The sequence below is a fragment of the Barbatula barbatula genome (assembly GCF_947034865.1).
Source record: "Barbatula barbatula genome assembly, chromosome: 15".
Lineage (NCBI taxonomy): Eukaryota > Metazoa > Chordata > Actinopteri > Cypriniformes > Nemacheilidae > Barbatula > Barbatula barbatula.
The window spans coordinates 12,075,263-12,096,738 of record NC_136778.1 but is presented as its reverse complement, the minus strand read 5'-3'; the positions used below and the strand labels follow the sequence as shown (position 1 = coordinate 12,096,738).

Below are 21,476 nucleotides of genomic sequence, written 5' to 3'. Positions count from 1 at the left end.
TATTTTACAATATTTACGTATTCATGTAAGTTAAAAAAATTGTTAATGTCAGTTCGTCGTGTTTTAAACTTGTCATGTTGAGGTCAATATTGACATTAACTTAGATTAATACCTGCTGTAGACGAATTGTTCATTGTCATAGTTTTTGTGAACATACACTTAAATCAGCGGTCTCCAACGTGGTGCCCGTGGGCACCTGGTTGCCCGCATGAACTCTGTAAGGTGCCCGCCACTCACCAATAATAAATCTGTGACTATTCTTATAAGCAAGTGTTATAAGCTTTAATATATTCTTTAATATAAGAAAACTTAATTTGGTGCGGTGAGCGTAAAATAAGGCATCACATTTTTAAAGTTTGAAAGTACGTTAGCCCTCTAGAGGATTTTAGATATTTTGGTAGCCCTCGCTTACAGAAAGGTTGGAGACCCCTGACCTAAGTTGTAAAGTGTTACCCATAGTTTCTAGTGGGCTGTAACGAAGTTCAGCAAATGCTTTTTTAAATACCAAAGAAATCCCAGTAACTGAACAATGAACACGTTTTTCTAAACATAACCCAGTACCCTAAAATAAAATTGCAAATGTTTAACCGGAGGACTTTAGCTGCATCTGGGGGCGGTGGCTTAAGGGGCGTGGTCAGTGACGTGCGCGCTCTCAAATAAGTGCGATCGTTGACAGAGGGAGCAGAACAGACTTTGGCTGCTTTTCTCACAGACAACGTTTACAGAGATTGACACACTTTTGCTCTTGGCACTTTCTCCTCAAACAAGGTCCGTCACATTTAAAGTGACAAGGAAGAGATACAGTTCTCGTCTGGGATTCCGGATCGGATATGAAGACACGCGCACGCTGCCTTTGAGGTTAAACACGGATACTGCAACAGGTAGCTTCCCTCTTAACACGCACAGGTATAGTAGTGCATATCGGGAAACTTCATCCCAATCGCAATATAATATTAACCTTATATTAACGTCTATATAACACGTGTAAACTCTAGACTAGTCTGTTGATATATTGACATAAAATGTCAATGCACTTTATGAAGCATGTCACTGTGAATCATCCCTTTTAATGTTATTGAACACGTTCACGTCACTGTATCACAATAGAATAAATATGCTTCACGTGTAGTCTTCTCAAATAAGTAAGAAGGTGTTTACATGACTTCACTAGTGTGTGACAGAGGCATAACGTGATGTGCACCTATGGATTTGTGATTTGTCCATTATTGAATCATGACTAGAATATAGCTGACCACTATCATGATGATATATTAATGCCAGCCGGATGCTTCTTTTGGTATTAATTCTCACTTCAAGTTTTTAAATGGTGGTACATTACCTAACAAAGAGAGAAACATCACTACATAAATAAATGCAGTTTAGTTTTCGTTCACTTCATTCGGCGTGCTTGCTTTCTAATTTTATGCCCCATTGAAGATTTCAGTTCCTCTCAAGGTTATTTAAGTCATTTCACATTAAACTGACTTGCCTGTTGTTGTTGTTATTTGTTTTTTGCCTCGAACACGGTTCCGCTTATTCTTGTCCTGTAGAAAATGACAGCGTCAGATCAATGCAACATCACTCGAGACTGACCCGTGAGCCGTTTTGTGATGCATTGCAACGATTCGTGTCCTTTCTAAACCCACCATTGTCATTTCACAGATTGATTGTATTCTAATAAAAGCAAAAGAACCTGGCTTGCCTATTTAGATTCATTCGGCGAAGTGCATGTTACTCCTACGACTTCCTTTGAGGTTATATATAACATATACATATAAGGTTTATAGTCTCAAAGGTTCGCATCAGGACCGAAGGTGATCTTCCTCCGGTTCCCAGCACTCCTGCACAGGGCATGGTTTCCGTCTTGCCTTCTCTCCCTTATCCGCTTTCCGCCAGAGAAGGGAGTAAGGAAAGATCATACCATGGCCTTGGGCCTTTGTGTTTGGTATGCATTGCTGGCCAGTGGCCGGGTGCTTTTTTCCCTCAAGAGCCGCATCATGGTAAACTGTCTTTCTGTGGAGAATTGATGCGGGCAGCTTGAAGTCTCCATCTCCCCCCTTGTGTCTTCCTCTTTGCCGCAGTCTTTCTTACCCTCCTCTCAAATAAACCGTTACTGTAGAGAGGGAAAGTTCATTAGGTTTTTGGGACTATGTCAACTATGTCAGGACTTTATGTTGGTTATTGATTGGTTAAAGCGTCACATTTGGTGGCTTTGAAAGCAAACACAAAGTTTTGTGAATTACTTAATGCATTTGCATTTGTTTTCACGTATAGTCATTATGCAAGAATTTTGCGCATATGGTGCATTTAAAGTTGCAGTGTATGACTTTTAGTGGCATCTAGTGGTGAGGTTGTGAATTGCAACCAACGGCTCACTCCACCCTTCTTTTTCGGAGAATTAACAGATGTTGTTTTCACATCTTTGCTTAATTACACGCAGTACCTTTTTAATATTGCTTCTTTTTTGATGTAGTGCATATAGACCTTTGGCTATTTCAAATATTGTATGAGAACCATCATATAATACAACTCCAATAGGAAATGATGTGCTAGTGTCCCACTTTGCTATTTAATACTTAATAAGCATTTAGCATTCACTTGTCTGTTAGGTGCATAAAATCATTTACGTCTCTGTGTCGTAGGGAAATACTTCTAGGGGAATATCTTTATTTGAACGTTTCATACCTGTCCTTAAAAGATTTTCAGACTAAGAGTCAACATCCTTTCACGTGACGCTAACTGTTAACAAATGTTGCTTTTCTGTGTTTTTCCAGATGACTTTCTTTTCTTCATGTGATCTCCTCTCTTTCATCCTGCAGTAATGTGCCCTGTGCCGGGTATGTTTTGGCCGTGTTCCTGTCTGCATTGGAATAAAGGTTCAAAAGTCCTCGGGTGACTAAGGTCAACCGTTAGCAGTCCAGACAGACAGTGTCGCTAACTGCTCTTCTGTCAAATACAATTTAAAACAGCAGTTCACCGGTGTGTCGATTAGTAACAATTACTTTTATGATTAAACTTTCAGGAAGAAATGTATATCTTTATCACAGTTCTGTCTCGTGAGAGACAGTAATACTGGTCTTTCATCTCTGGGGTGGCACTAAAAAGCTGTTTAAAATATGTGTCTTATCCATATAATGGCCATAATGAAAAATGTATTTCACACAAAACAAAAAGGGGCTTTATAGCACTAATAGTGCATCTTGGCTCGTAATCATAGGGGAACCACTTTAAGTGCTATGTAGAACCATGTCTTTGTGCTTCAGTGGTTATTCAGAGGTTCTTTAGCGGTTCTTTGGGATGACTGATGTGCTATATAGAACCGCTGAAGAACTACACAGCACCACTTCTGTCGAAGGAACCTTTTAAGCCCCTGTATGGTTCTTCAGCAGTTCTGTATAGCACCTGTGTCATCCCAAGGAACCACTGAAGGACCAAGATTTGTAAGGAATAATTGAAGATGTTTCGTGGCCGCATTACCACCTCAGGTGTACATTAACTTTGGAGTAATTGAACGGACCGGAGTCATATATTCCGCTCATACCACGGTTACCACACCACTGGACATTGTTCAAATGTTTAATTTCAACGTCTGTCATGTTATTGCCTTTAAAATGCTGTTGAGGGTAGGACTACTTTCTTGCGCATCTCAATTCAAGCGTCCGTTAGAGCGAACAGACCGGAAGCTTGAAATCCCAGTGTTAATAATGATTTATTCCTCGTATGGTTTCTACCATGAACGGGGGGAAAAAATCACAAAGACTTGGTCTATCAAGTTATATTTGTCATCAGTTGTAAGCAGCATGAAGAGGAAAACGAACCAGTAAGCTATCAGGGTATATTGACGCATTTTGTTTTTCTATTTAGTTATTTGATTTATTTGATTTCATTATATGTGTTTTTTTGAAATGTTTTGTTTATTGAAACGAAACGGCACACGTTTCTATTACCAGTAAAGTTTGACGTTATAAAGGTCCGTTCAAGAGCAGGGTGCTGTGTGCGGTGATGGCCTCTAGGCTACACTATAACCTCTCTGTTGTTTAAACTTGGCGAAGTGATATGGAACTGTAATGCGGTCAGCAGACCCGGAACACCTTCATAGGTGTGCATTTACTGAAAATTAAACCCATAGAACGCTTGTCAACCAATCAGATTGAAGCATTCAACAGCCCCGTGGTATAATGTTCTACATAGCACTTAAAGTGGTTTTCCTATGATTCCAACAACCACTTTTAGTTCTATTTTGTAGTCTTCAATGCTATTGGTTGTTTGTTCAGCGTATTGCAAGTAATGAAACACAACGTGTGTAAACTGTTTTTGTAGCCCAGCTTGTAGAACATGGCACTAGCAACACCAAGGTCATGGGTTTAATTACTAAGGAACCCATGTACTGATGATATTCACATGTCACTTGGGATGAAAGCATATCCAAATGAATATTGTCTGTTGTTTGATCAAGATTTATCAATGAAAGTTTGTGAAAACGGAACTAAATCATTTAAATCTCTTTTTTTTATTGCGCATATGTGTAGAATTGGTCGTTACCTAAATACAACAGTCTGCAGTTAATCCAGTAGTTTTCAATAAAATCTTGTCTACCAGACAAAATGAGATCATGGAATTGGGAAGTGGCTTCATCCCAAAGAATGATTGATGGGAAGTCATTCACAGTGCAGCCACTTCTCAACTCCAAAGCAGCTCATTTCAATTCTGATCCTGGTTGCTGATTGGTCAAAATCTGTGTTTTAGCTGTTACAAAAGACAGCATTTAACATGAGCTATTGTACCGAAAACAATTGGTTTAAATGTGATATAGGCAACTTATTTTGCATTGTTATTAAAGGATTTACGGCATATTATTAAAGATATCATGTGCGTATTTCTTATTTACTTCAGCAGGGTATTTTTTTCAATACTGCCATGCCACCAGTGCAAAACTACAAAGAGATAGAAGAGGCAAACGTTATAATTTAAGATCCAACCTATACAGTCATTTCAGGACTGTGGAGGTGAAACTTAATATGTATGAAATAATGTTCCTGGTGAGTATATTCATAACTGAAGGGGTTGGATTGCATTCTGTGAACAGCATCCTTCAGATTTGACTGCAGTATCGCAGTCTAGCAAAACCTCTTGTGCTTTATCGCTTTGACTTTTATGTAATCTTTGAAATCTCTAAACTCACGAGACCTCGATAGAAAATGAATATTTAAATCCGATGGGTCTTCGATCTTTTAAGTTCATTTCAAAGCTGCTATAGTTTGCAAACAGTTTGAACCTGTTGATGCTTGTGTTTGCCCGCAATGGCCACACTGCTTTATTTTAATGTGTGTGTGTGTGTGTGTGTGTGTGTGTGTGTGTTTTAAAGAAAGAACTGTTGACATAGAATAAAAAACACTTTTCCTTTCCATCAGTTGTCAACATTTAAAACTGGATAATTCCTGTGGATAATACAACAGTCTACATCCATGACTGAGGTTATAAACACAAGAAACATCAACAGTCCCCTGTTCATGATGCAACAACTTTGAGCTTAACTGCGATCATCATGTCTGAGTATCCCGAGGAAGAAAACTCTGTACTGCATATGCAGGAAGTGGACTCGAGCCGGTTGGGAAGTCATGTACTGTCCCCTATCTTTAACTCAACCTCTCCATCCCTGCCAGTGGAAAGCCACCCCATCTGCATCCCATCACCTTACACGGAACTTGGCCATGATTTCACCGCACTGCCGTTCTACAGCCCCACTCTGCTGGGTTATGGCGCTCCTCCCCTTTCTGACTGCCCATCAGTACGGCAGTCGCTAAGCCCCACCCTCTTCTGGCCACCACATAGTCACGTTTCTTCATTTGCATTGCATCAACAACAGACACGCCTTCAGCAAAACCATCCGACCAGTGGAACCTGGGTTGAATTGATGCCACATGATCTCGCCGAAGAGGAAAACAGGTATGTGGATACTGAAAATTAAATATAACAATAACTATAGATATAATTGATGATATGCATTTTATAATCGTTTAGCTATAAAACATTGACGGCATATTAAAATCTTTACATGTTTGTAATAACATTGCAGCATGCGATCATCGTTCATCGATCATTGTGTGCAGGCTTTAAATGTACCGGTCTTATATTATTTCAGGGGCACTTTTCAATTATTATGGGATCAGTTCAATGCTTAAAATGAGATCCTACAATCACAATGGGTACTTTAAAGATAAGAATTTGCATGTATAATGCCAGTTTTAGGAATACGGTAGGAATAGTGAATGAATCAAAAGCTGTTTGATTATATATGATCCTGACTAAAAAGGCAATTTTACAGAAATGGAAAAAGTAATCTGGGCCGACATTTGAAATGTGGCTTAGAGAACTAAGACTTAGATATACATTTGCGAGTAGACCCAAGACATTTAAAAAAATATGGGACCCAATAAAATCACAAATTGGTAATTTTGAGATCTAACTAAAGGAGTCCCTGGACAAGGATAAATGTGCTTTGACTAAGCCAGGGGTTTTCAAACTTTGATAGCAAGGACCACTAAATAAAATTAACCTTTTGTGAGAGGTTTTAAAACCTCTGTTTTAAAATACACAGCTATTTTTATGTGTAGAGAAACGTGAACTTTATAAAATCATATTTGTCTAACAAAGACATCGTATTGATTTATAAACTTAAATAGTTGGGTTTCATCTGGAGTGCAAAAAAAGAAGAACTATGGTGAGAAAAAATCTCTAGAAAGATCCAAATATGAACATTCTGGTATCTGATTAGCAAAAAAGCTGATAAACACTTGAAACAATCCTAATGTTCAGTATACTTTTAAATGTTTGTTACCTGTTTAATATTTCCAACCTTTGAAGGCCTCCTGGGGGTCCCGGACCCCAGTTTGAAAACCCCTGGAGTAAGAACGGACACACGTTCTCCGACTTTACATTTTATTGTAAAATATGCCTATATGCTGGCAGTGTTTCTTTTATTTTTAATGTTAATTTTTTTTAAATAATAACATTGACACATAATATTTATGTGTAATAAAAAGGTAGTGGGAAAATGTAAAGTTCATGGCTGATGTTCTCATCCGTAACATTTTTGAAAGAAACACAGAGATCTTTAAAAAGTTTTACTAAATTGTATTCTTTAGTCGAACTGTGTACTCGACAATATTTTTTATCATTACCGTAACAGGTAGTTTTCCACATATATTTTTTTATAAAAAATATACTGATTAATTATAGTTGAATAGACATTGTGGCTTCTCTCTTTTTGCCAAACATGCTATTAAGTGGAAGTTTTAGGCTGTTATGGTAATGAGATTTTTTTATGGTCTTATTTTTTTTTTATCTAAAAAGTGTTAACACGTGACAGATGATGTTTTAATGCCTGCAAGGGGAATTTGTTGGTGCAAATATCATTTTTTCATGTTCGACATCTTGTTAGCCAAGATATTTTGAGAATCACCCATTTATTAAAGTTGCTGAGATGCGTTTGTCTGCTGCCATCTCCAGCAAACCTCTGGTGAAGAGGACCGCTGATGCTGAGGAGACGTCTGCATCCTTCAGAAGTAAAGCTGACATGCACTACTGTGCTGTCTGTAGTGACTATGCCTCAGGGTATCATTATGGAGTGTGGTCATGTGAGGGCTGCAAAGCTTTCTTCAAGAGGAGCATCCAAGGTATCACTCTCTATGAGAACTTTATTGTGTTCTTTTTGTATTTATACAAAAACATCTCCCAGGATATAAAGTAGAATATGATATTATGCCATGTGTATGTAACTTGTCTACTTAGATGTTAGATTTATGTGTTCCGTTTACTATTCAAAAAATTGTTCGAAAATTTTACAGTATGTAATTTCTTCTTTTTTTTACAGATTGTCCACGTAAAATGTAAAAAAAGTATATTTGACTGTTTTCTATCTATTTTTAAAATCCAGTTAGAAAATGTTAAGTCATAGTTAAAGACCGCATGACAAACAATAAGAATTGGGAAAATCATGTAATTTTACAGGAAAACTGTTATTTTACGGTATATCTCTTTCAATCCAGCTTTTTTTTAGAATGTTTGTAAACATTATACTTTTTAAGGAACAATTGGTCTTGTTTTTCTGCATCCATTTATAGCCAGCTTTATACTACACAGCTGATAATGGAAAAGTGGCTTTGATGCAAAAGTAAGTCTTATAAATCTGTCTTAGCTCATTGGATCTGATTCATTTTCTCAGGACACAATGACTATATCTGCCCTGCAACAAACCAATGCACCATAGATAAGAACCGGCGAAAAAGCTGCCAGGCCTGCCGACTCCGAAAGTGCTATGAAGTGGGAATGATGAAATGTGGTGAGGCTTTTTCGCTCTCTTTGTCTCTCTACCAAAGGTCTTTTTACAGTTACCAAAAACAACACCAGACCTTGCCAAACCCTGATGACTTTTATCCAATATCATGGACTTTAGTCTGTGTCTCAATATTAGGCATCTAACATGCCGAGAAGATGGATTGCATTGATAGGACAATGTGATATGATTTGGCCCTGGATATTTATACATGTAGATATTGGTCATAGGTGGCTTTCGAAAAGGATTGTGCCTTTTATTATGTTATGTATTATGTTTAAGGGCTTGTCCTCTAAAGATAAGTGATCACTTTAGCCACTATTGTTAGAACTAAGCCCTTGTTGCTTTGGAGACTCTACTGTCTTTCCTAATCCATTGCTGTTTTAGCGCAGTGTACTAGCACAGCTTCACTTCAAGGTCAGAAGTGAAAGTGATGTTCTCTGTTGTCATTGGTTGAAGTGGTTGTTTTGAGTTCTTTACACCAGTGGTTCTCAAACTGGGGGCCCCCAAGATGGATCCAGGGGGGAAATGTATAAATTCTTCTTAGATTTTAGGCTATCAAACATCAGAAAAATAAGCCCACCAACCAAAAGGATTGACGTTCCAGCTTTGTGTAACAGAATTTTAAATAAAACAAAAACGTATTTAAAGAGTAATTCTTTATAGGGGGGGCCACAAAGCCGTGCACTCTTCACAAAGGGGGCCTTACAACTAAGAGGTTTGAGGACCACTGCTTTATCACGTATGAGGTGTAGTGATTTGCAGCTTGAGTGCTTTGCCCTGGCTCCAAACATGAATTAATATGCATTATAATAGTTTCTTCTGTTAATCCTTTGCATCCTTATTTACAGTGGATACGAACAACAACACCCAAAGGTGAAAATTCTGTCATCATTTACTTGCTTACTTCAGTCCCAATCTATTTGACCTTTTTCTTCTCCAGAACACAAAAGAAGATATTTTGAAGAATGTTGGGAACCGATCAACATTGGCCACCATTAACTTTGCATGGAATTGACACAAAACCACAGAGACATTTCTCAAAAATATCCTCTTTTGTGTTCCAGAAGTGTCATACACATCGCATCAGAGTAACTAAATGACAGAATTACAATTTTTGGGTGAACTATCCCTTTAACTTGGTTAGAGCACCCTTCACATTGCGAGCACAATAGGTATTGGAATAGATATATACTCAGTGTTTTGTATACACTTATATCGTGTTTTTATAGGATTACGACGAGATCGTGGCAGCTACCAACACAGAGGAGCCCAGCAGAAGCGACTGGTACGATTCTCGGCCAGGACCAGAGCGAGCGGCCCGAGATCTCAGGAGGTTAAGAGTGTCCCACATGCTCTCAGCGAAAGCGAGGCTGTAACTATGACGCTGAGCCCCGGGGAACTTATAGCCCGCATCATCGACGCAGAGCCGCCCGAGATTTACCTGATGAAGGACATGAAGAGACCGTTCACTGAGGCCAATGTCATGATGTCACTGACCAACCTGGCCGACAAAGAGCTCGTCCACATGATTTCCTGGGCTAAGAAGATACCAGGTGTGTGTAAAAGACACAATTAAGAACTCTTTTCATTTTTAAGAACAGAGTATTCTGTCCAGTTACCTTGAATGTTTAGGATTCTTTTGTTGTAATGGAACGTTGTAACTTTAGAGAAGTAAATTGACTTATAATGGTGGTTTCCGGACAAGGCTTAGCCAGGACTAGCCTTAAGTTAAATTAGAACACGCGAGTCGTTTTTACAAACATGACTTGTGTGTATGTAGAGAAGAAATAATGTCACTGATATATTTTAAGATATGTCATTGCAAGTTGTTTTTTTTAGTTTAGTCAGATCTAAAATTTATTTAAGTCTAAGACTAGTCTTAAGCCCTGTCTGCAATACCGCCCCTAAGTGCACATTGAGTCACATGAGATTTATATCGTTTTTGTTTGCAGGGTTCGTGGAGCTCAGTCTTTTTGACCAAGTTCATTTGTTGGAATGCTGCTGGTTGGAGGTTTTGATGTTGGGACTAATGTGGAGGTCTGTCAATCACCCTGGAAAGCTCATTTTCTCTCCTGATCTGAGTCTCAGCAGGTAAATAGCTTGAATTCATTGTGTTTATCTCTCCAATGACCTGATTTGTGAACAGACACATCCATCTCCTCATTCTTAAATTTGTCTGTTTACACTTGTGTGCTTTAGATCCACTGCAAAATTCATTTTCTTAATCGGTGTTTTGTATTGTTGTTGTTTTTTTTCAGTTAAAATATCTAAACAAATCAAAAACAGGACACTTTATTAGCCAAATTAAGTTAATTTTAATAATTTGGTGATGTTATTGGGATAACCTCTACGATGAGAACATCATCATAAAAAAGACATTCACTAATATTAACATTGTGAAGTTAATAACTGTCTATGAATTCATAGTAAGCAAGATTAATATAATGTAAAAAATACATTTTTAAATCCTAGTCTTGGTTCATGTTAAAGGGATAGCTCACCAAAAAAATAAAAATTATCTCATTCGTTACGCAACCTCGAGCTGTTTCAAACCTCTATACATGTATTTGTTCTGTTGAACACAAAGACATATATTTGGAAGAATGTTAGCAAGTGAGAGCTCTCTCTAAATTCTTTAAAGAAAAAACACAACATACAATCCTGCTTTCTTCTGTGGTAGTCAGTAATTCATGACAGAATTGTTATTTGTGACTGAACTAACCCTTTAATGTGTAAATATTATATTGTTCATTCGTTTAGCATTGTTTATTAGTGAATAACTTTTAATAATAAAAGGAATTATTGTATTTAGACATTTAACAATGTTAATTACAGTAAAAGGATTGACTTATTATCATTTCACTTTTTGTTAACTAACATTAAGGTTAACATTCATATTTGTAGTTCGGTTCTTTTGGTCCGGACTAAAAAAAGTCAGTCCTGGTTCGCTTGCCGTTCAGACTGGCATTTTAACAGCAAACCCAAAGATACCAAACCTAATGGCTTATGTATAAAGTCGCAACGTGATTGGACACCTTTTATGATTTATATTTTAACGGAACTTACCGGATACCCAAAACAATGCTGTGTGCTGGGTTATACATGCTCCGTGTATGCCTGGGCATATGAGGGTATTTTTAGCGAGCCTGTAGCACGTGACGACCTCATTGAATGTTTAAAGCAGTCAAAAAAGCGCCAGGAATTCCTCCGTTACACGGGCGAGCACAGATCTCATAAACACTCCTTTTATATTACCAAATCACTTGATTTTCAGGTGGTATCTTATCACTTCCTGTTTTCGGTCCGATGCCTTTAGTCCGTGTTGCGTTCATATTTCAGTCGAACTGCACCGGAGTCTGTTTGAAAACGGACCGAGACCCATCTTTTCAGCGGTATCGGTCCGCTTGTTTGGTGCGCATCAGGGTTTGGGTAGCAGCGTTCACACTTGCACAAATAAACCGCACTAACAGAACATATGCACCAGAGTTCGTTTTAATCTAACCAAACGTGCCATATGTGAACAGACCCTAACATACACTACTGATAAAAAGTTAGCAAACTCATTCTTTCTTTCTTTATTTTACATTGTAGGATAATAGTGCTATGAAAATCAGCTATGAAACTTTTTACCAAATAACAAGTAAGTGATTTAATGTCGAATCAATATTATATAGATTTCTTTTACATTAAATCAATTATCTTTGCTATCTGGATCATGCCGTGAAGTTAAACATTTAAACAGTAGTGTATATAACTTTAAACATTTCACATTTCACATTAAAAGCATATCAAAAGCAGATCTTGCATCTATGCTTCATATTAAAATCGTGCATAACAAAATTGATCAAACCCCTCAAAAGGTATCACACATGATGCAAACGATATCATTGAGCAGTACCAGGTTATGACGTAAAATGAAACGATAAATGAAACGCAATAATCGAATGTAATATAAATTGTAATGTGTACTCTTGACCCCTTCTCGCTTTACACGATTATAATAAACTGTGAGGAATTCCTAACAGCTGCTTCTGTTCATTACTTTACTGAATATGGATGTTGAAAATCCATCCATGAAAAGATCACCAGTTTGGCCGGATGGACTCAAATATGTCAAAGCATGTTTGAGGCAGCGTGGTGGGAACTAGAGAAACGCCAGTACCATCACGGTTATAATGCTTATCCGTTTGTAGCTCTTAACATGCTGTGTGTCCCTGTCGTAATATGAGAAACAAATTAGTTTAGCGTTCCAGATCCCCCACAGATTTTTACCGGACTAAAGCTCTTTATTGGACAGCGCTGTATATCTGATCTGTTGCCAGACATGTCCTGTATTTTGATTGGCTATGTTTTAGATATGGAATTCATTGTACTGTAGCCATCTGGGTCCCTGAGTTCAACTTGGGAAAATGTCAAAGTCAAGAAGGTGCAGAAAGAGCACATGCCGGCTTTCTGCCTGCCGTTGCCATGAAATGACTTAACCAGACTTAAAACGCAGTACATCACTGACATGAGCTGAGTCATATCGTGTTGTATGAAGAACATCTCTGTGCGTGTGAAGAGGTTTCCATAGGAAAGAAAAAACACAAGAAAAATATTTGTAATATCCCACTGTTTTCTTTCTTCTGGACTGAAATGAAATTAGATCGAATTCTATGACGTTTCTTGCTTCCCAGATATTTTCAGATGGTGGAAATCACATGCGTTTCCTCTTTAGTACAGTCCGAGACTTTGCTGAGATGTCATCTAAGATCTGTTTAGACACTAAAGTCTTGCACAAAACTATTTCAATTTCAATCAAATGTAAAACATTTTTCACAAGTTCTACATTATTTTAGTAATACTAGACTCTTTTATTTGCGTAATATACAGTGGCGATCTGTATCTTTTGTGTTTTTATCTCTGCTTGAATCACAAATTTGTTAAAGAAATGTAAGGTTCTATCTGCATCTTCAGTTTTGAGATATTGCGCTCAACGCTTTTGCATTTCACTGTGTCGATGGAAGAAAAAATCCCAAAATGTGCACAACGTAAAGAAAAACATCACATCATGTAAATAAGTTGTCGCAGAATAGGAATACGTTTTGGCAAATATGTCAGAAGGATAGTCCACCTAAAAATGAAAATTGGTTGAACACAAAAGAAGATATTTGGAAGAACGTGAGCAACTGACCGTTGTGGGGCACCGTTGGTTACCATAGTATGAAAATTTGTGCAATCTTTTTGTTCTGTTGAACACAAAAGAACACATTTTGAGGATTTAGGTAAGCAAACAGTCCTGGGCCACCTCTGACTACCATTTTTATTTAAAAAAGAGACAACTTGTCTTTGTGTTGAAATACACCTGGCATTTTTTGCAAAACTGGACCCGACTGGTGAAATTATATATCCTTATTCTAAGCTTATGATGGTTAATAAACTTGCTTGACTAAAAAGCTACAAATTGCAGCGTTAGGAGAAAGTTAATACTTGAAATGTCCTCTGCAATGACGTGAGATTGACTTTAGCTGTAAAACTGAATGTTTCTCACATACGGGGCATCCGGAACAGCAATTTTGGGTTTTGATTTGTTTAACACTGAATGAGAGTATAAATAATGTCTCTCAATCATTCCCACAAGTGTTATTGAAGCTTTTACATCATCACCGCTCAAGACTCAACTGCCGCATCTCAGTACACTATTGCTCTGGTTTACTATTGACATAATGGACAAACTTCAGCATTCCTGCTTTTATGAGGTGCCAGGTTTGGAATAAAGCTAGCGTGGTTGTAGATTAAAGGCCGGTCTCGTGTTTGAGATGGGGTGAAGTTAATTTGCGGGACTAATAAATGTCTTTTTGTTTTGGCAGGGATGAGAGCAGCTGTGTGCAGGGGTTAGTGGAGATCTTTGATATGCTCCTGGCAGCCACATCCAGATTCAGAGAACTGAAATTACAGAGAGAGGAGTACGTGTGTCTCAAAGCATTGATCCTCCTCAATTCTAGTAAGTGCTTTTCTCATTGGAAACGATTGGGACAAGATGCACAGGCAACTTATGGCGGGATCAAAACTTTTTTATCAAAACATTCACTGTTCAAGAAAACACACTGTAGGTGACCTTGCTCAGGGTATGAACACCTTGAACAAGTCGTAAACGCGTATTATTCTGTCATATGATGGATTGTTTTGTTCATACTCGCAAATAAAGTTCTTGGTTTGGCAAAAAGCATCCTGCGCATTATTGATTTGGCTCAAATATAAGTCGCCTTTGCTTTCATCAGTTCCTGTTTTCTGTAACTCTTTCATCAAATGTGGAAACCCGCCCAAAATACGAATAAATTAAAAACGCCTCCATTGACCTATAATAAATAAATCTGAGAGGCTTCACTGGAGGCTCGTAACTCTCTTACAAGGTTACTACCATCCTCACTTTCATTTTAGGGAGTGTTGGCAAGGCCAAGCAAGAGCAACGTTCACGCACACTGGAAAATCTTAATGGGGACAACATGCCTGCTTTGATGAGCGTTCCAACCCAAGTATCCGTTTCATAAAAAAAGGTCTAATGTCAGTAACAGGCAGTACCTGGTTAGTGTTGAAGGAAACTGTATTTCTTCCTGCTCTGATTCCCCTGAACTTTGGATTTTCGTCCTACTTGATCTCTTCACGATCCGCCTCCACAGCATCACGTGTTTGATGTCTCAAGATGTTTCACTGTTTCTTGAATGGGAAATCCTTTGGAATGTATTATTTTTCTATTATTTCAAACGCTTATGGATGTCAGCGCCTTCTGACTTTAATCTGCGTCCGTGCGTCATTGCAGACATGTGTTTGAGTTCGTCTGAGGGTGGAGAGGACCTGCAGACCAGGTCTAAGCTGCTGTGTATGCTGGATTCGGTCACTGATGCTCTGGTGTGGGCCATCTCGAAGACCGGCCTGAGTTTTCAGCAGCGTTCCACGCGCCTGGCCCACCTGCTCATGTTGCTGTCCCATATAAGACACGTCAGGTACAGAAAGAAATCACAGCATTATTATTACTATTGCTGTTGTTATTATTAATGCTATTATTTATTGTTTATTATAAGAATAATGATATAAACAATACATATGACAATTGTTATTAATACTACTACTAATAATAATAATAGTTATTATTATTGTGAATGACTTTTTCAGTGGATCACAAACAAATCATTTTGTACTCCAATGTTATCCTCTTATAAAGGGCTCAAAATGGTGAAACTTCCAAAAGCACATACTGTACATGCATTATAAAAAAATGACGTACATGCAAAAATAAATGTTTTTTTGAAGCGAAACGATATGTTCGTGTAATATTTGTAGTTTAAGGTGTGAACGATACGTTGTGTATCCTTGATAACATTCGATACAAATCTCTTTAGTCGCCATTTGAATCTCAATAGTATGTTACATGGTTTCATTTCTGTAGGTCTATGTGCAAAACCTTCCAATGACATTATATGCACTGTCTGTAGTAATAAAGGCATGGACCATCTCCACTGTATGAAGATGAAGAAGATAGTTCCTCTGTATGATCTACTCTTGGAGATGCTGGATGCTCATATCATGCACAGCTCACGGCTGTCTCACTCCAGCTCTCGAATGGGACCTGCTCCCAAAGAAGGCAAAGATACCCAGGAGACCCCTGCTGCCTCTTCACAGCACGGAGAGACATTAGGACCTTAATCTGGTGAGACTCAGAATGTGCTCTGTTACTCTGTTGCATTATTATGCAGGTATTGTGACTGCTTAGCTTCTTTCGGGCAGTTATCAGCCAAAAATGTGTGCGCAAATCATTGTACAAGCTGAATCAACACCACATTAATTCTGTCTTCCACGCAGCTTGCCTGCTCGCTCTATCTCTGCGGTGAAGGATGAGTTATAGTTTTGGGAGGATCAACGAAGACAGCGACACAAAAAGAGAGGATTAAGATTTCACAAGATGAAACGCACCAATGATAGCATAAGCTTTTGGTCCAGCAGATGAAAAACTCTCAAAGACATTTTACAAACCACAAGTGTGTTTTTTTTCTAAAGGTGTGTCCGTACGTTAAGTCGGGTTTCATATAAAAAAAAAACAATGTACGTCTTAAAGTGTGTGCTACAGCGCCTGTTGCTGTGTTTGCAACTTGCATGAACAATGTTATGATGGACTTGAGCAAGTTACAATTTTCTTTCCTGCGTTTCCATGCCGTCAGCTTACTGCTTTCATTTATTGACTAACACTTGACATCGTACTGTTGTTACATTAGCAACCAATGTAGCTACACCAGCTATGGACGGAGCTAATAATCTGAATTCTGAAGTGAAACAAATTCACTTGCCTTTTTTCTGTCAAGCCTTTTCACAAGACTGCCTTTACCTTCTGCTTTTACCCAGTAAACCCCTTAACACCATAAATGCCTTTTACAAAAACATTTGTATATATTTCTAGCGACAAATCAACTCATCTGTTGTTAAACATGACAATCTGATGACTGTTTCACTGTGAAAAGGCTTTGGATTTATTTCTAAGCTAAACCACAACGAATTGAAAAACCTCTTGTACTAGGACTCTGATGGTTATATTACTGTTTTCAAGAGCAGTGAAAATATTTATCCAGCTCCTACCGTAATAACAGCATAAAAATGTTGGTTTCAAAGTACATGCTAGAAGTTATACGGACGAGTATCCCATCTGGAAAAATACCACATGGGCACGCAAGTGTTATTTCATTTTAATGAACGCACAAGTGTTTTTAGAAAGTATTTATAAACTTTATACCATCAGCTTGCTATTTTTATTTTTTAAATATGATGTGCTGAGAAAATGTTTAATCCTGTAAGAAGTAAAAACTAGTCGTCATATATGTTTAATGATACAATGTTTATTTTCAAACAAGGAAGCTTTTGAATTCATTTTCTGTGCGCACGTCTGTTTTACTTTGCACTTATATTTACACTTATATGCTTATAAATTGCAGGGGTAAATTAAAATGTCTTGTGTGTATCTGACATTATTTGCGAAAATGAATATGAATGGTCTTTGGAATACAAACATGGAAATAGATTTAGCAAGAATTTTAAAATGAGACCAGAAAAAAGCAGGCATCAATTATGTCACCACTAACTGCAGTGGGGTTGATGAAACCACATGGGTGTCCATATTTTCCAGCTATTATTACCTTATACATCTTGAAAATCAGCTGAGACAAAAGCAAGAAAATACCCAAATCCATAAATCAGTGAAATATTTAAACTCTTACAACGCTTGACATCTTTCAGTGTGTCTGACATAAGCAAAGGGACAGAGAGAGTTTGGATCACATCCAAGCTCCCAGAAATGATTCTAGGTAGAATGGCTTTGAAAGGGGAATAAATAGTATAAAATCAATGACATAAATAGAAGCATTACAAATATTGATGTACTGCACCACACGCCGACTCTTGAAAAAGGGAGTGATGATTGATCTGTTTGGAGTCGGGCGGCTCATGTCGGTGGAGGGCCGTTGGTGTAGCGTAACATGGGATGGAAAGAGCGGGCGAAATTGTTGGAAAGCGTACAGCTGTAGTCGTCCTCTGGAAGAGGGACCAGGCAGGTCAGAACCAGCAGCAGGAGGAAGAGGATATGCAGAGGAAAAGCGGCACGCAGGACCCGATAGAAGAACGAACGCTGGGGTGATTGTTCACGTGTCGCTGACCTGAAGTAGAGCAGAAAACAAGACCTTGGTTTAGTGCTGTCTATCAAATCGAATCGAATAAAAAATGTATGTTCTCGTGATTTTGTTTCTTTAACAAAACATTGGTTCATGTCTGGGTAAAGAATGTGTACCTAAAGCGTTCTGGTGACGTTGCGCATCCGGTAGCATCGGTCTTGGACTCCTGTAAGGATATGACAGTTTATCACACATGAGTTTGGAAATAGGACGAAATGTGAGCAATAAACCTCCTATTTATAGACACAATAACATTTTGCATTGTAGCTACCGCAAAATTTGTGTGTTCAACCAACAACATACAGCAAAACTAAACAGAAAACCATGTTGAATTGAGTCTTTGGGTGCCACTTTATTTTACAGTCCTGTTCAAATTTACGAACATGACATTAGCACTGTTTTGTTTCTTTTACAGTACATGCATTTAGTTTAACAAAGTGCAAGTAGTCAAAACATCACACTATGTAGTTGTAAAGTCAAATCACGGTCTCGAGCGATTTGCATGGAGATGACAAATGGTTCTACAGACATAAAACTATCAACGTTTGAATAAATCCTCAAGATTCCAATAAAACTAAGCTTTTCTCTCGTAATTTATAGCAACCCATAAAAGCATTGACAAGTGGGAGCTGCCCATTTAATTTTCTACTTTTTAATGGTTTAAGCAGAATGCTCTTACCAATCTCTCCTGAACGGTCTGGAGATCCTGGTTGACCTGACGTGACAGCAGCCGGAGTTTGTGTCCTATGACGTGAAGTTTTTCCCGGGCTTCAGCGCTTTCTTCCCCGTCGGTGTCTGGGAGGAGTCCAGAGGTGATCTCCTGCAGAGAGCTCACCTGCTTATGCTTGCCCCCCAGATCCTCTGCCAGAACCTGCCACCAGGGGGCGCAATACATTAGATGCCACTCCGTTGGGAAAATACAGTAAATAATGTAGACGATGACCATGACAGATACATCTTAATGGTTGCATTTGTTAACATTAAAAGCTAGCATGAACGAACAATGAGCAATGCTGTTTCGTTGTTAATGTAAGTACATTTTGCATTGACAAATTGTAATAGATACAACTTTTGATTTTAAAAATGTATCAGTAAATACTGATATAAACAGCGTTTAAGATATTATAGCAGTATTGTTCATTGTCAGTTCATCTTCGCCAAGGCATTAACTAAAGTTAACAAATACAACCTTATTGTAAATTTGCCCCCAATATATGTCCAAACGGTGCGTCACTTAAATGTAGGCTGCGTACAGCTGTTATGTTAATAAAAGCTGCAATGCACGCCTTTGTGCAGCCTATTTTAGTTTATAGACACACAAAAAACACACTTCAATAGAAACAAACCTCAGAAATTATATGAAGTCACCCAATGACAATGTGAAAGACTGAGAGAATGCAAAAACCCATTGTGAAAAATCAGGCTTGTTCATTTTTGTATTGTGTTGTTTCAACATGAATATAAACTTGTTTTCTTTGCAGTATTTAAGATCTGCAAACATTATTTAGAAAAGTTTGTTCCGTTTTCTGGAAAACATTATTTGGAAGAAACGTTGTCACAAGTTCACAGAATGAGACCATATTGATCATTTTACTTACATGCCCTTGGAAAGAGTAAATTCATAAAGCTGAAAATATTTCTTCATTTTTGACCACAGCTGCGTATTTAAACTCTACTGTTTAAACTCAGTTTACATTTACAATGTTTACGACTTCACAAATGGTCCATTGCTTTCATCCACTGACAAACTTAACATCCTCCTACAGAGAAATAACATTTCTTTTCCATATTATAAATTCACCATTTATAAGTGGTCAGATGCTCTTGTAAATGATCCACTTATTTTGAATCCTCTGCATGAATAATGATGCTCTTTATAAACAAGATGAAGCCCCTCTAAGAAACCCAGTCAAGGTTCATCCTTATTTAAGGATATAAAGAAATACTTTTGTCGATGTCCCACAAAATGCACAGGGTTGTTTTTAACTCACCTTCAAAGTGTTCCTGTGTTCCTGCAGCACAGAGAGCTGCACAGAGGGGTCGTCCATGTTTACAGTGTAACGTCTGCTCTCAGCGTGGGCCAGCCACAACAGCAGCGTGTGCACAGTCTCATGAAACTCCTGGATGAAGGCAGAGGTTCACAACAGGTCCATCTGACACCTTCTAACCATTGGTCATCTGTTCTTCATGAATCACAGTTCTCTTACCTGACAGCGTATTAAGGTGTTACGTAGACTGCCCTCCCATCCCTCAAGATCGGCACAAGCCTCTGTCCAGCGTCGGTTCATGCTGCGCAGACCCTCCTGAAGCTCCTGCGCTCCTTCACTCGCCCCCTGCTGCGCTTCTCGCCCACCCAGGTTCAGAGACAGCATCATGATCTTATAACGGGCGAATGTCTTCTGCATTTCCTGTGTTGTGTCAAAATAAAAAGATGTGAACTTGAGATTTCCGATCAATCATGTTTGTGAGTCGATGCTGTGAAACTTACTTTAAGCTCTTTGACCCGTGCTTCTAACATCTCTACCGTGGCAGATGCCTCAGGCTTCTGGAGTCTCTCCAGCTCAGGGCTGACACGCTCCAGCCAGGAAGTGATGTCATGCAGGTCAGAGGTCAGCTGCTGTGGGTTTCTGGTGCTGCACTGCTCTTTGCTCACTGCTTGTGCTTGTAGCAGCTCCCAGCGCTCTATCACTCCTGTCAAACACATGAAGTTAACATGTATGAGACTCATTCAAATATCCATCCATCCTTGTATCAATCTATTACAATCTATAGTCTTGTATTTAACCATCCATCATATTTATACATCAATGCATTATATTTATCCATCCATCCATTGTATTTATAGACCCATCCATTATATTTAACCATCCATCCATCATATTTATAATCTATCTTTGTTCATCTATACTGTATACCTCCATCCATCATATCCATCCATTAATCTGTCATATTTATTTATCCATCCATCATTCATATTTATCTGTCTATCCATCCATCCATCCATCCATCCATCATTCATATTTATCCATCCATCTATCCATGTCTATTCATCATTCATATTCATCCGTCATATTTATCCATTCATCCATCATATCCATCAGTCTTATTTAGCCATCAATCCCCCCATCCATCATATCCTTCAGTCTTATTTATCCATCTGTTATATATTTTCAATGAATCCATCCATCCTTCCATCTATTCATTCATCCATCCGTCAATCAATCAATCAATCATATTTATCTATTTAATCCATCCACCAAAACACCCAGCCACCCTCCCACCGATCCATCCACTCTATGGAACAGTGGTTAATACATCTATCATATTTTTCCATTAATCCATATACAGTATCGTATCCATCCATCCATCCATCATATCCATCATATCCATTATATATTTATCCATCCTTCCATGTATCTTTCATCTGCATGAAGCTGAAACTAAAG

General features: G+C 38.2%; 2 protein-coding genes across 10 annotated transcripts in view; one reads left to right on the top strand and one right to left on the bottom strand.

Annotated features, from left to right (window-relative positions):
- The first annotated feature begins 630 nt into the window (after positions 1 to 630).
- On the top strand, positions 631 to 17,233 carry esr2a (estrogen receptor 2a). Of its 9 annotated transcripts, none has more exons than XR_013787682.1 (11): positions 637 to 881; positions 2,775 to 2,837; positions 5,412 to 5,946; positions 7,510 to 7,676; positions 8,225 to 8,341; positions 9,568 to 9,891; positions 10,291 to 10,429; positions 14,188 to 14,321; positions 15,138 to 15,321; positions 15,811 to 16,071; positions 16,178 to 17,233. XR_013787682.1 is itself a non-coding variant. In XM_079475346.1 (11 exons), exons 3-10 carry the CDS (start codon positions 5,546 to 5,548, stop codon positions 16,019 to 16,021), a joined length of 1,677 nt encoding a protein of 558 aa, XP_079331472.1. In that variant the 5' UTR covers positions 649 to 881; positions 2,775 to 2,837; positions 5,412 to 5,545; the 3' UTR covers positions 16,022 to 16,025; positions 16,178 to 17,233. The 9 variants fall into 9 exon arrangements, 5 of the variants coding, with proteins under 5 accessions (XP_079331472.1, XP_079331474.1, XP_079331476.1 ...); XM_079475346.1 differs by having other exon boundaries at positions 649 to 881; positions 15,811 to 16,025; XR_013787684.1 differs by having other exon boundaries at positions 669 to 881; positions 14,759 to 15,321; positions 15,811 to 16,025.
- The window catches only part of syne2a (spectrin repeat containing, nuclear envelope 2a), a 79,914-nt gene continuing 75,603 nt past the window's right edge, over positions 17,166 to 21,476 (bottom strand). The window contains exons 72-77 of the mRNA XM_079475345.1: positions 20,519 to 20,721; positions 20,238 to 20,438; positions 20,022 to 20,150; positions 18,710 to 18,901; positions 18,147 to 18,196; positions 17,166 to 18,015 (exon numbers count right to left, since the gene is read on the bottom strand). Coding sequence (XP_079331471.1) covers positions 17,805 to 18,015; positions 18,147 to 18,196; positions 18,710 to 18,901; positions 20,022 to 20,150; positions 20,238 to 20,438; positions 20,519 to 20,721 — 986 coding nt within the window. The 3' untranslated portion in view covers positions 17,166 to 17,804. The remainder of the gene's footprint in view (positions 18,016 to 18,146; positions 18,197 to 18,709; positions 18,902 to 20,021; positions 20,151 to 20,237; positions 20,439 to 20,518; positions 20,722 to 21,476) is intronic.

Bases quoted from the DNA above. Each gene is read 5' to 3' on its own strand.
- esr2a (XM_079475346.1), top strand. From the start codon at position 5,546: ATGTCTGAGTATCCCGAGGAAGAAAACTCTGTACTGCATATGCAGGAA. The intron at 7,677-8,224 runs GTATCACTCTCT...TCATTTTCTCAG, and splicing joins CTTCAAGAGGAGCATCCAAG to GACACAATGACTATATCTGC. The intron at 8,342-9,567 runs GTGAGGCTTTTT...GTGTTTTTATAG, and splicing joins AGTGGGAATGATGAAATGTG to GATTACGACGAGATCGTGGC.